Source organism: Notolabrus celidotus, chromosome 7 (genome assembly GCF_009762535.1).
Source record: "Notolabrus celidotus isolate fNotCel1 chromosome 7, fNotCel1.pri, whole genome shotgun sequence".
NCBI classification, from domain to species: domain Eukaryota; kingdom Metazoa; phylum Chordata; class Actinopteri; order Labriformes; family Labridae; genus Notolabrus; species Notolabrus celidotus.
The window spans coordinates 3,185,743-3,200,539 of NC_048278.1; the positions used below are offsets into that span (position 1 = coordinate 3,185,743).

At 42.8% G+C, this 14,797-nt stretch overlaps 1 protein-coding gene across 2 annotated transcripts in view; it reads left to right on the top strand.

Moving 5' to 3' along the window:
* tusc3 (tumor suppressor candidate 3) overlaps window positions 1–14,114 on the top strand; it is a 136,754-nt gene extending 122,640 nt beyond the window's left edge. The window contains exons 9-11 of one of the 2 annotated variants that reach the window (XM_034686903.1): window positions 7,588–7,678; window positions 13,834–13,856; window positions 13,906–14,114. In XM_034686903.1, coding sequence (XP_034542794.1) covers window positions 7,588–7,678; window positions 13,834–13,849 — 107 coding nt within the window. In that variant the 3' untranslated portion in view covers window positions 13,850–13,856; window positions 13,906–14,114. Of the gene's footprint in view, window positions 1–7,587; window positions 7,679–13,833 lie in introns of both variants that reach the window. The other variant, XM_034686902.1, reaches the window with a different exon arrangement.
* Window positions 14,115–14,797: the final 683 nt, after the last annotated feature.

Genomic DNA, 14,797 nt, shown 5'->3' on the forward strand with positions numbered 1-14,797 from the left:
TATCATGGATAAGTGCTAGCGCTAATTAGCATAGCCACATAGCTACATCTTCATAGGTGTAGCTGTAGCTGTGTACCAAGACACACGTCGACATACTGACAAATAAAACAACAAGAAACACAGAATCTGTGACCAATCCTTCAGAAAGGTCCTGCTGCCTTTCTGGCAGAGGTCGGTTTTACTCCTCACGTCTGCAGATTTGAAGATCTAGTGGATGATTTTTATTTGTCATGGATAAGTGCTAGCGCTAGTTAGCATAGCCACATAGCTACATGTTCGTAGCTGTGTACCAAGACACACGTCTACATACTGATAAATAAAACAACAAGAAACACTAAATCTGTGACCAATGGTTCAGAAAGGTCCTGCTACAGGCACCTCTCCGTCAGGATCAGATTCTGGATCAGATTCAGAGGGTTGAAGTAAAGTGATCTCTGAGCAGCCGTGTATATTCAGCCAACATGTAAACATTAGATCAACGTGCTGGACAGCCAAGGCACATCCACTTCCTGAGGGGGCGTGGTCAGAGAGAAAACAGACTGTTCTGAGGAGGACTGAAGAAGAGGACTTTTCAGGCATGCCAAAATCTGATTTCAAAGTGTTTTTTTGAGCATAAACTTTAAAGACATGTTTTGGGGACCTCTTAGACCAATATATATTGATGAAAAAAGCGTGATGTGTCACCTTTAAGACCTTTTATCCCCAGCACTGGTTGTCTTTGCTTGAATTAGCCACAAGGTTTTTTGTCGTAGCTCCCATACACTCTGATCTAGGGGCTTAAAGCAAAAAGAGGGGCTGTTAATCCTAGTTGAAGCTATCATGTGGAGTTTCTGACATATCGTTGTTTGCTAAATGGACAGATATAAAAATGTAAAATACATGTACAGATTTTAAACACAGCCTGTGCAGCCTTTGATATCTGCTGTTACGACACGTCACAGATGTTTTCCTCTCCAATAAGACTCACAGATGAAAATGTCTCACGTGCCTCCTGATTGGACGGCAGACGGTCACTAACACCTGCTGATGAGTCCTGCCTGGAGGTGTTGAAAGTGCGGCTCGGTTCATCTTTTCAAACGGGCCGCAGTCACTTGACCACGCTAATGACTTCCCTGCTTTCAACCTTTCTCTGAGTCCTCCGTGTAATCCCCAGATTACGAGAAGGGGAGTGAGATATCAGACGGCCGGAGCTGCTAATTACCTCACACAGAGACGCAGCTACACACACGTGGGTTTTAATTAGAGTCTGTGTGATGAAGGAAGCATTGTGAGCGCACCTTCATGTGTCACTTAAAGAATGTAAAGGCAACATCCGTTACCTGCGAGTTCACCATGGGAAGTCAAAGCTGGACATTTAATGATATGACGGCTTTAAAAGGACCTCGAGAAGAAGAACAGACATTCCTACACACCTCCATGTGTGTTCACATTATCCTTACCTGTGTGTGCTGACATCTCACATGTAGAGCAAGGATGACTCATTCATCAAGTCTCAGGTGACTTCTTACTGTCCATTCTTTCATTCTCATCTCACACCTTCCCCTTCATCCACTTTAATTCCATCTGTCTCTGGAAAAATTTCGGCGTGCATGTTTCAATAGAAGCAAACACATGCATTCGTGTTTAGTGCAGCACAATGATAATATCCCATGTTTATTTCTGCTGTAAAGATCAGCTTTTTATGAATGGGTGTGTATGTGGTTTCCTTTACTTCTGCAGCCACCCTCTAGTGGACACTCGAAGAACTGCAGTTTTTAACACTTCAGCATCATTTCTCACGGTCTGTGGTTGCCGCTTCATAAATACACACATGCACAAATGAACACACAGAAGAGAGAGGATGAGATTTGAATGATAGTGTAATCACTCTACGATGGATGTTACATCTTCCATAGATTCCATGGAAGTTGTTAGTCGCCTCCGAAGGCATCTTTGCCAGAACTCACAGAGAAGTCTTTTGGTTCTAGCGAAGAAGGTGGAAGTGTGAAGAACAATCGCACATAAGGATAGCGGGCGAGAGCGTGGGAATCAGAAACAGGGAGGGTTTATGAGAGAAAGGAAAATATCAATAACAACTTCAAGCAAGGCTGCAACCCAAGATTGACCAAAGACTATCTACCTGCCTGGTGCATGGCCAGCATGCTTACATTTTTATAGATTAATATTGAATTTCAGTAAAGTATATGTCCTGGATAGAAATGAAACATATTTTTGTGTGAAAATGCAGAATACCATTTTACTTTGCAGACCCATGGAGGACCAAAATACTTGATTTCCAGCCCATGCAGGGGTTTCTACTCTAGGCTAGACCTTTTCAATATTTTGTCGTCCCTCTCCCAGCTTTTTTTAAATGTATTGCAGGCATTAAATATAGTATGAGTAGAAATGTTGTTTGAGACGCAGTTTGGACACATACTGCATGTAAAAGGACTGTGGTCCTCATTTCAGTGGTCGCTGTTTCAGCGCCCTGCCGTGAACGTTTGCTGAATGTCTTCACACACACTGCTCCGCACATATCCCGTCTCTCTTCACCTGTCCAATCAAGTGGAGGCAAAAAATAACTTGAAATAAAAAAAAACACTTGATGCTTTGTCTCTGCACTATTTTAAGTTAAGTATGCATAAATATAGAGTTTAAATGACTAAAAAAACTCTATTTTTAATATATATTTTTATCTGAATGTTACATCTCGTCTTTTTGGAATTGGGGTTGTACATTTGTAAACTGTGAATACAGCTGTGCTTAACAGCATTTGAGATCCAGACCCTTAAGGACCTCAGCCGAGTGGAAGTGTACCATGGTGTCAATTTATCATAGATATAAATACACTCACAGAATCTATAGACGCCTTGTGTGGAGGCGAGAGATGCACAGATGTTGACGTTGCACGTGTCTGTTTGACAAATTTGATTGTAGCTAAATAGTTTTTAATGGTCCCTCCTCTTGGAGTGTCACAGGGACATGTCCTCTAACTTGCACGTCACTGATCTGTCTCAGATTCCGTGAAATACTTCCATTCTGACCATAATTTATTTTTATTTAACCATGAAAATAAACTGGGTTTGTCCAACAGGTGACCTCTTCTACCTAATGAAACCCTCATCAGCTAGCAGCCAGGCTCACTAGCTCACCTACATTGGCAGATGTCTGTCAAAAAGGCAAATATTGGCTGATAGTGGTGTTTAACCAGTTCATCAATGCATCCCTAATGGAGGCAGCATGTTTGTTAAAGCAGGATATTAGCAACTTAAGTCCATCAAACATTTAATCACAGGTCCTTGTTCTCGTGTAAGCGCACATGTAACAAACCACACACACACACAGAGGCGTCCCTGCTGCAAAGTAAAGATGTTGAGGTTGTTTACACCCAGAGGTGGAGTCAGTCAGCGTCTCTGGAAGCCCGTTAGCAGATAAAGAAGAAACAGAAAAGAACCATTAAGCGTCACAATATCCACCCGTATTTGTGCTAATGAGGTAGGCTTAATGTAATATGTTTATTGGCTTCCTCGAGCTGAGGGAAATGTAAATGTATTTCTCCCATGGTGATATATCATGATTTGAATTGAGCCAAGTCTCAGAGTCAAAAGAGGGATTACCACCTTTGTCATTGAGGGAAATCATTCAGCTTAAACAACTTGTCATTTCGCCAAGGTCATAAATCACTTTGCATATTTGTGTGTGTGTCTGTGTGTGTGTGTGTGTGTGTGTGTGTGTGTGTGTGTGTGTGTGTGTGTGTGTGTGTGTGTGTGTGTGTGTGTGTGTGTGTGTGTGTGGGTAGCCGTCATTATCCAAGGAAAGCATACTAAAACACCACTCAGTCATAATTGATGAGCTATGGGAAAAAGATCCTCCAGATACTTAATGAAGACACACAGACGTTCTGCTGCTCACGCTCATACGTGGATCAGGCAACGCAGGGCCGTGAGAGCTCTCCCCGGAGACGCACTTTCAAATCCGCAGTGCACTCAATCAAGTCACTCACTCAGTGTGTGTGTGTGGATGATGCATAAGGATTTGAATGTCATATAAATTGCTCTCCCTCGCTCCCACACAGCGTTAAAGACAGCCCCTGAGGTTTGAGAGCATGCGTGTGTGTGTGTGTGAGTCCACAGTCAGTCGTCTCTGTGTGACATGCATGTCAAGTGAAAAAACAGTAAGCTGTCAACAGTGGTAGTCACATGTCTACAGGCATTACAGGTCTCACACACACACACACACTCAGACTAACACGGGACTTCCACCACATCCATGTCCATCTGTCTCAGATCAGCTGTGGTCCGGCTCCGTGCTCTCGTCCATCAACACACACAGGTTGCATTTTCAGAACTTAGCATGGAGCAGGACCACCGGACAGCTGGAGTCAATGTGACTGAGGTTGTCCTGCGGTAATCACTGAATCAAGGATTCTCCTCTAGAGATAGACCAATATGTTTTCTCAGGGCAGATATGGATACTAATTATTAGTAGTCAAGGAGGCCGATAACAGATATTTGGAGACGGTATTCATTTGCAGTAAAAGGGGAAATATTGGCGTCAAAATTTTGAATAATACAAACTCCAGCACTTAACTTTGTTTAAATGCCTTTAAGCATATGTTAATTAAACAGCTTTTCAGATTTGCAACATGTTAAAGGTTTTTTAATTCTAACCAAAAGTGCAGGGAGCGCCCAAGCTCAGCAGCATGTCTTATAAAGTTAAGTCAAAACTCAAACAAATAAATAGCTCCCTAGTGTGTTTTCTACAGTAAATAAAGTTTTCCAAAATGTCCATATAACTGAAATGTTAATCTTTCACTAATCTTTGTTTTATGGGGGTATTTCAGTGTTTAGGAAGTGGGGTTGTATGAGTTTTTTTTTTTGTATATATATTTTTAGTAATTTTCAAAGTGGACATCAACAACAACAACAACAAAAAAAAACAGAAACTAGAAAGACATAAAAACAACAACAAAAAAACAACAACAACAACAACACACATCAGTACAAGACAAAGAAGATAAAAGACGAAAAAGACAGAACACCAAAACAATCCACAAGATACAAACAAAACAAGACAAGAAGACAATAACCCGACAGCCCCCAGATCAAGACTCACAACCAGACAGCAACACCCTATAGCACATGCCGCTCAAGTAGCAAAACACACACTGGCAAAGAGGTGAACATATACAAGGCATCGTGCCACCAGCCCTTCCCAAAGAGGGCTAACGGCAACCCGCCAAAACAGCAAAAGGGGATGGGAAAATGCAATTCTTATTTATAAAATAGGGTTCAGATTGAGAGGTACTCCGCCTTTTTGTAACAAATCTGTAATTTCATTGGGTAGATAAACTAAGACTGGTTGCCAAATTTCAAAAAAATATCTGTTGTTCCCTTTTAACTTTGAGGAGAGGCTCTCCATTGGTATAACCTTGTATACTTCTCTGTACCACTGTGTCACTGTTGGTGGTTTTTCCTTGATCCACTGAAACAAATACACCTTCTTGCTAGCAGAAGCAATTTCATTAAAAGGGTGTATTGTGATTGATTAAGATCTGGGGTTGTATGAGTTTTAAATCACTAGTCATTGTAGGGGTCACAACGGATGCTGCTCAGCTCGTCTCCTGTCATGAAAAGCTGCAGGAGAAATGGAACACAAGCTAGACTACGGTCTCTGCAGACGGTGTCATTTCTGCCACGTGATTTAGCGAATTTTGAAAGAGCACGAGCACTCATTTCTGTTTAGGTGTATGCTCTACTTGGTGTTACCTGGTGGTGCGGCTGCATCAGAGCCAAAATAACCCAGTTTTAAATTGATCTCTTATCGGCCGTCAGATTTTTAAAAAAGGCCAATGCCGATATGCGTCAAAATGCCGAATATCGGCGCAGATAATCGGTCCATCCCTAGTCTCCTCCTCCTCTCCTCATCCATGTTGTCTTTCTGGTCCTCTGAAAACCTCTGACCTGTTGACTCCAGGCCTGGCTCCGCTCATCATGACTTTGGTTTGTTGTTGTAGTTAAGTGAAATACGATCTGGTGATAACACAGAGTGTTTTATTCTGAAAATTAACCGGATGTTTTCATTTTGTTTTGGTGAAACCTGACTTCCTGTCCCGCTCCATCTGCTCTGTTGAGATTGATGCGTCGTGCTCCGGCATCCGGCAAAAATAGAAGTGTATCTGATCCGTGTGATGGAATTCAGCAACAAACTGGACACTGGACACAGAAGACTCAGGAGACTCGGATGGCTTACGTTAAAATAGTTTATGTAGAACTTGATCAAGGAGAACTAACATAACAGTACACAGGCAGGAGAGTGCAGTGCAATGCCAAGTCAGTTCTGACAGACAAATCCCCAGGCACGGTATTTATTCCCTCCGAAGATGACGCTAAAGTTAGATAACTTCTGGAGACAGTAAGTCGGCCATGAAACATAGATAAAGACGGGAGCAGGGGGAGAGACCTTGACTACTACCCTGACACTATCTCTAGGAATCAAGTTATTCTACTTGACATTGAGACTGAAAGAATAGAATAGTTAAACATTCTTACATACGCATATATAAGATTATGAAAATTCCACGACAATCTGGAGGACTCGGACCCACCGGATCATTTAACACATTGACTAGAATAGAAACCTATCAGATCTGGAGCTGTGACGGATCGGTGACAGACCGACACGTACAGTATGTCTTGGAACTTGGCCGTGATGCTTACAATTTGAGTTCCATATTCCAAGCTTTCGGTTCCAACATGACGTCCTCCGTCTCCTTCTTCCTCATCTTCCTCACACATAAAGCTCATAATTATGACGCACAAATACACCAAAGGAGAATAAATGCATATCTGACTATTTAGTCTCCAGGAGAGGTTCTCATCCTAATCCCTGATTAACAATATCAGCCGGTGGTGACAGTTTAATTTAACACAGTGCTTCTCAAGGATTAGCGTGCACACACACTCATATATCCACGCACACACACACAGTTTCCCTGCAGATTAAAGATCATGCTCATGTATATTTTTGCTTCAGAATAGCCACTAAGGAAATAAAATGATAAGAGCTGCAAGCAGAATTTTCTGCAGGACAGCAGGTGGATGATGAGGATGAGGATGAGGATGAGGCAGCCTGTTGAGGGATCACCTGAATAAAGGTAAACATAGTTAATAAGGTGTTTCTGCGTGATGAAGAGGACCATGTAACCATCTTTATTAGCGTTATTTACTGTTTTTAATTCTTCAGCTGTGCCTGTGAAAGCCTGTGTAGCTGCTTGCTTGTGTGTTTTTGTATCTGTGTGTGTGTGCAGCAGAAATAGAGGATGCTCTCAGAGTGTACCATGTCTAAACCCTGCAAGCACATTCAATTTGCACAGAGATCAAACAGAGAGTTGCATCAGCACTAATAATGTGCGTGGAATGATTTAAGCGGCTGCCTTTGGCCGGGAATCAAACACGCTCACGGGTCGCTGTGTTATCATTATTATGCATAAACCCGCGAGTCTGCAGGTCCCAAGTAAAGTTTCAAAATACGTATGAAAAAGTGTCGTGATAGTTCTTCTGTTGCAGCGACAACGATCATGTTTACCTCTCTCTGTTTGTGTTTCAGTCATCTGCCTCGTTGGACTTGGCCTGGTGGTGTTTTTCTTCAGCTTCCTGCTCTCCATCTTCAGGTCCAAATACCACGGATATCCCTACAGGTAAGGATGGCAACCCCACAGATACTCACACAGGTTTCACCCAACTTCTTTGACTCAATAAACAAGTAAACAATGCATCTTAAAATCACTGACGCTGACATAAAATCACTGCTAAGTTATTGGAGACGCGACGCAGGAATCCAGGCCAACGCAGGATCCATCCATCCCCATTATTTCATCGACTTACAACAGATGTTTGTTTGGGAACAAAATGTACAAGAGCCTCTCTCCTCTGACAGAACTTCAACAGAGATTTATAATCTGACTCTTGATGCAGATTATTCTCTGATGTCTTTCAGCACGCTCACTAAACAGCGCAGTCGCTCGTATTCTCCCTGATTATTAGAAAGCATGGATGCATCAGGGATGACTCTCTGCGTGTCACCATTAGGTGCATTTCGACAAAGAGTCCCAGGGTCTATTAGCCACCAGAACTATTTTACCTGGAACTAAAAGGTTCCTGTGCCCCCATTGTTGTCTGCGTTTTGACCGTGGGCTGAAGTCCCGGGTAGATTGTGTAAATCAGGCCAGTGACACATGGAGAAAAAAAATGTAAGTGCACTACACCACCAGACCAGTAGAGGGCAGTAAAACAAAGACGCATGCCATTCATCACAGATGACACCATAGAAGCAGACGGACAGGCAGGTATCATTATGAGCAACACAACAGTTAGCCTGTTAGCATGAAGAGAAGACGTTTCAACACGGCTTTAAAATCCTTTTGAACTCAAAAAGCCGTGGCAGAGATCGACCGGTGTTTTGGTTTAAACAGCGACCCTGTTAACTGGAGACTTTCAGCCGGATACATCCCTCATAAACATCTTTAGACGATCATTTAATATCTGATGAGGATATTTTGAAATCTTAATAAAAACTAAACTAGTTTGCATTCCCAGGAACTCCCTCTGTGTTTCAACAGCTGTGTAAACTCCACAAACACTGACACGTTCAGCTGAAGGTCTCCAGTTTACAGGGTCACTTTTAAAACCGGAACACCGGGAGAGACGCATTCACGGTGGGCTGAGAGAAGACTACTGTTATATCACGTGTTGATTCAGTGAATCCATCTGTGATGAAATATAGCAAGATGTAAAAGACCCCGGAACTCTTGGTGGAAATGCACCTTTATAATCTGAGATGCATCAGGGATGACTCTCTGCGTGTCATCATAAGGTGCATTTCGACCAAGAGTCCCAGGGTCTTTTAGCCACCAGAACTACTTTACCTGGAACTAAAAGGTTCCTGTGCCCCCATTGTTGTCTGCGTTTTGACCGCAAGCTGAAGTCCCGGGTAGATTGTGTAAATCAGGCCAGTGACGTATGGAGGAAATAAAAGTAAATGCACTACACCACCAGACCAGTAGAGGGCAGTAAAACAAAGAGGAAGGCCATTCATCACAGATGACACCATAGAAGCAGACGGACAGGCAGGTTTCATTATGAGCAACACAACAGTTAGCCTGTTAGCATGAAGAGACTCAGCTGGTGCTGTTTTAGATGGTGCTATATTTCATCACAGATGGATTCACTGAATCAACACGTGAGAGGAGATAAGCACAAGTAGCAAAGACGTTTCAACACGGTTTTAAAATCCTTTTGAACTCAAAAAGCCGTGGCAGAGATCAGCCGGTGTTTTGGTTTAAACAGCGACCCTGTTAACTGGAGACTCTCAGCCGGATGCATCCCTCATAAACGTCTTTAGACGATCATTAAATATCTGATGAGGATATTTAGAAATCTTAAGAAAAACTAAACTAGTTTGCATTCCCAGGAACTCCCTCTGTGTTTCAACAGCTGTGTAAACTCCACAAACACTGACACGTTCAGCTGAAGGTCTCCAGTTTACAGGGTCACTTTTAAAACCGTAACACCGGGAGAGACACATTCACGGTGGGCTGAGAGAAGACTACTGTTATATCACGTGTTGATTCAGTGAATCCATCTGTGATGAAATATAGCAAGATGTAAAAGACCCCGGAACTCTTGGTGGAAATGCACCTTTATAATCTGAGATGCATCAGGGATGACTCTCTGCATGTCATCATTAGGTGCATTTCGACCAAGAGTTCCGGGTCTTTTAGCCACTAGAACTACTTTACCAGGAACTAAAAGGTTCCTGTGCCCCCATTGTTGTCTGCGTTTTGACCGCGAGCTGAAGTCCCGGGTAGATTGTGTAAATCAGGCCAGTGACATATGAAGAGAAAAAAAGTAAATGCACTACACCACCAGACCAGTAGAGGGCAGTAAAACAAATACTAAGGCCATTCATCACAGATGACACCATAGAAGCAGACGGACAGGCAGGTATCATTATGAGCAACACAACAGTTAGCCTGTTAGCATGAAGAGACTCAGCTGGTCTGTTTTAGATGGTGCTATATTTCATCACAGATGGATTCACTGAATCAACACGTGAGAGGAGATAAGCGCGAGTAGCAAAGACGTTTCAACACGGCTTTAAAATCCTTTTGAACTCAAAAAGCCGTGACAGAGATCGGCCGGTGTTTTGGTTTAAACAGCGACCCTGTTAACTGGAGACTCTCAGGCGGATGCATCCCTCATAAACGTCTTTAGACCATCATTAAATATCTGATGAGGATATTTTGAAATCTTAATAAAAACTAAACTAGTTTGCATTCCCAGGAACTCCCTCTGTGTTTCAACAGCTGTGTAAACTCCACAAACACTGACACGTTCAGCTGAAGGTCTCCAGTTTACAGGGTCACTTTTAAAACCGTAACACCGGGAGAGACACATTCACGGTGGGCTGAGAGAAGACTACTGTTATATCACGTGTTGATTCAGTGAATCCCTCTGTGATGAAATATAGCAAGATGTAAAAGACCCCGGAACTCTTGGTGGAAATGCACCTTTATAATCTGAGATGCATCAGGGATGACTCTCTGCGTGTCATCATTAGGTGCATTTCGACCAAGAGTTCCAGGGTCTTTTAGCCACCAGAACTACTTTACCTGGAACTAAAAGGTTCCTGTGCCCCCATTGTTGTCTGCGTTTTGACCGCAAGCTGAAGTCCCGGGTAGATTGTGAAAATCAGGCCAGTGACATATGGAGAGAAAAAAAGTTAATGCACTACACCACCAGACCAGTAGAGGGCTGTAAAACAAAGAGGAAGGCCATTCATCACAGATGACCCCATAGAAGCAGATGGACAGGCAGGTATCATTCTGAGCAACACAACAGTTAGCCTGTTAGCATGAAGAGACTCAGCTGGTGCTGTTTTAGATGGTGCTATATTTCATCACAGATGGATTCACTGAATCAACACGTGAGAGGAGATAAGCGCGAGTAGCAAAGACGTTTCAACACGGCTTTAAAATCCTTTTGAACCCAAAAAGCCGTGGCAGAGATCGACCGGTGTTTTGGTTTAAACAGCGACCCTGTTAACTGGAGACTCTCAGCCGGATGCATCCCTCATAAATTTCTTTAGACCATCATTAAATATCTGATGAGGATATTTTGAAATCTTAATAAAAACTAAACTAGTTTGCATTCCCAGGAACTCCCTCTGTGTTTCAACAGCTGTGTAAACTCCACAAACACTGACACGTTCAGCTGAAGGTCTCCAGTTTACAGGGTCACTTTTAAAACCGGAACACCGGGAGAGACGCTTTCACGGTGGGCTGAGAGAAGACTACTGTTATATCACGTGTTGATTCAGTGAATCCATCTGTGATGAAATATAGCAAGATGTAAAAGACCCCGGAACTCTTGGTGGAAATGCACCTTTATAATCTGAGTCTTGATGCAGATTATTCTCTGATGTCTTACAGCACGCTCACTAAACAGTGCAGTCACTCGTATTCTCCCTGATTATTAGAAAGCACGGATCCGTCAGGGATGACTCTCTGCGTGTCGTCATATAGAGAGCACGGTCAGACATCCAAGCCCTTCAGTCCACCGAGCCAGAGCAGCAGCAATTTGGTCGCACTCTCAGGGAAAGGTCGCCACTCCATAAAAAAGATTTAATGTGTGACAGAAAACCCTCTGCAGGTCCACGCTGTGTGGCTGCAGCTCATTGCCACCTGGAGCAGGTGTGAGATATTAAAACAAATCACAAGAACACCCCCAGCTGCAGGAACTTATCTCTGAGGACCGGAGGAACCAGAGACGCTTCGCAGGGACTCATAACTTACTTTAATGGAGGCTTGAAACAGGATCTGAATGTCTGTGTCAGCTGGAGGAGGAGAAGCAAAGTGTCCGAGTGATTGTTGTCGAGTGGTTTTAATGCTCTCAGAGTGACAAAGGGAACGCTTTATTTCAGGGGTTCAATATTTTCCTATTTCTAAAAGTTTCCTGGAGAGAACTCTGTCATTTGGCACCAATTTTGGGTAAAACTGGAATTAACAATAGGGTCAATATAAAGTTTACTGCAGTATTTATCAATCAATCAATCAATCAATCAATCAATCTTTATTTGTATAGCGCCAAATCACAACAAACTCTATCTCAGGACGCTTTTACAAACAGAGCAGGTCTAGACCACTCTATGTCAAATTATGAACAGAGACCCAACACCAAGACAGGGAAGACTCAGTCTGACCCCACCTTAATCCACCATGAGCATTGCACATCGCAGTATTTAGCTAGTTACAGTGGTGAGGAAAAACTTCCTTTAACAGGCAGAAACCTCGAGCAGAACCAGACTCATGTTAGACACACATCTGCCTCGACCGAGTTGGGTCTGGAAAGAGGGATAGAGGGGAGTAAGAGGGAGAAGTGATAGTGATGAGATGAGTAGTAGAAGCTGTTGCCGCTGGAGTCCAGCACGTCCGCATCAGCTTGAGTCCAGAACGTCTGCAGGAGGAGGACGTCTATGGCAGCTCAGAGGAATCTACGAGACAATGGAGCTCAGGGACTCCAGAAAGGTCTATGGTTAGTAACTTTAATGGGACAGGCAGAGTTAAAGTAAGTGATGAAGGAGTTGGGGGGAAGGGGGTGAGCTAGGATCCCAGTGCGTTAGTGCGCCAGTTCCCCCTGTAGTCTAAGCCTATAGCAGCAAAACAAAAGCTGGTCCAAGCCTGATCCAGCTCTAACTATAAGCTTTATCAAAAAGGAAAGTTTTAAGCCTACTCTTAAAAGTAGAGAGGGTGTCTGCCTCCCGGACCCTGACTGGTAGATGATTCCAAAGGAGAGGGGCCTGATAACTGAAGGTTCTACCTCCCATACTACCTTTAGAGATTTTAGGTATAACTAGCCTGCATGTTGGGAGCGTAGAGTTCTAGAGGGGTAATAGGGCACTATGAGCTCTTTAAGATACGGGCTAGTCTGGTTTTTAAGGGCTTTGTAGGTTAAAAGAAGGATTTTTAATTCTATTCTACATTTTATTGGGAGTCAGTGTAGAGAAGCTAGCACTGGAGAAATGTGCTTCCTCTTCCTAGTTCTAGTCAATACTCAAGCTGTGGCGTTTTGAACTAGCTGAAGAGTCTTTAGAGACTTATTGGGGCAGCCTGATAAGAGGGAGCTACAGTAATCTAACCTGGAGGTAACAAATGCATTGACTATTTTTTCTGCGTCGCTCTGAGACAGGAAGTGTCTAATTTTAGAAATATTGCGCAAGTGAAAATAGGCTGACTTTGAGATTTGTTGAATTTGAGAGTTGAAGGATAAATCTTGATCAAATAGGACTCCTAGATTCCTAGCAGAGGTGCTGGATGCCAGACTAATGCCGTCATTTATGTCCAATGAGATGTCTGTGTAATAAGAAACAGTGTAAACATGTTATCAGTTAACAGAACATGTCAGGAGTCTTTGTGTTTTCACTTTGATCAAATCATTACACAAACAGCTGCATATGTCGAGCTGTTTGAAGCGGCGTTTAAAAGCGCTGTGACATTGGATTTTTAATGTGACTACTTATTCATTATTGATATGAAAGTTATGAATCTTTAATGGAATATATAGACGTAAAGTGGGGAGTTTCCCACCACTCCTTTTCCCTCCCGCTTAATGAAGACGGATGCATCTTCAGAAAGCTTTTATGAGCACGATTACGAGCTGATTGAAGCGTTTCACAAACGAGATCATCTTCACATCCACAGGTTTCTCCTTTCATGTGTTCTCACTCTGCAAAAACAACACAACAAAAATAACTATTTATATAATCTCCTCTTTTGTTCCTCTCCTCTCTTTTTAGCTTCCTGATTAAGTAAAAGAAAGAAAGAAAGAAAGAGAGAGGAGGTCAGCGGAGGGAGAAGAGGCTGGAGGCAAAGAGAAGATTGGCCTTGATCGTACTTGAAGAAGACAAAGAAGAAGAAGAAGAAGAAGAAGAAGAAGAAGAGGCCGTGTCACACCATGGCGGGATCCTGTTTGTGTGTTTTTGTTTTTGTGTACATGGCTATTTTAAACTCTTAAACATGATTTACACATAAGTTATTCCTTCTAACACTGGAAATAAAGGTTTTAGGCATGCCCGTATGTTTGTGTCATGTGTTCCTGCTTTCTTGGATTGCGGCCGCTGATAGCAGCAAGAAATGGGCATCATCTCTCCCTGCTATCTGCTCCGTCTCGAGGTCTGATTCACAAAGCAAACTGCTCTGATGATGTTCAAGCACAAAAAGCCCACAGAGCTCTGAAGCTCTGTGCAGTTTGCTCCACTTTAGCTCCTGATTGTGACTGAGATGAGCTGACATCTCCACTCTGTGCAGAGTTGAGCTGTGTGCTCTCATCCAGCCACCGCTAAATTCTATCCAATAACACCACTTCTCGTTTGGCTCGTTTGCAAAGGTTTAACAGGCGTAAAAGTCGCTCAGTCCTTTGGTTGATAGAGTGTTTTTATTGGATCTTTATGTGGACCGTGAAGTTAAATCAGTTTCTTGATAATTTTTTGGTGAAGAAAACACTCCAATGCAACATCTCAGTGATTTCAATCTTCAGTTAGTTTACCATCTTTGTCTCTCCGGTGTGACAACAGACCCACAACACATCCAACCAGATCGCTTATGCTCCTGCCTTGCCTCCAACAGCCCAAATATCGGCACCATATCCTGTATAATAAATGGACGTAGTCTACGGGATGTCACCCATCTCAGAATCAGAATCAGCTTTATTAGCCAAGTATGCTTGAACACACAAGGAATTTGACTTTAGTAAACTGTGCT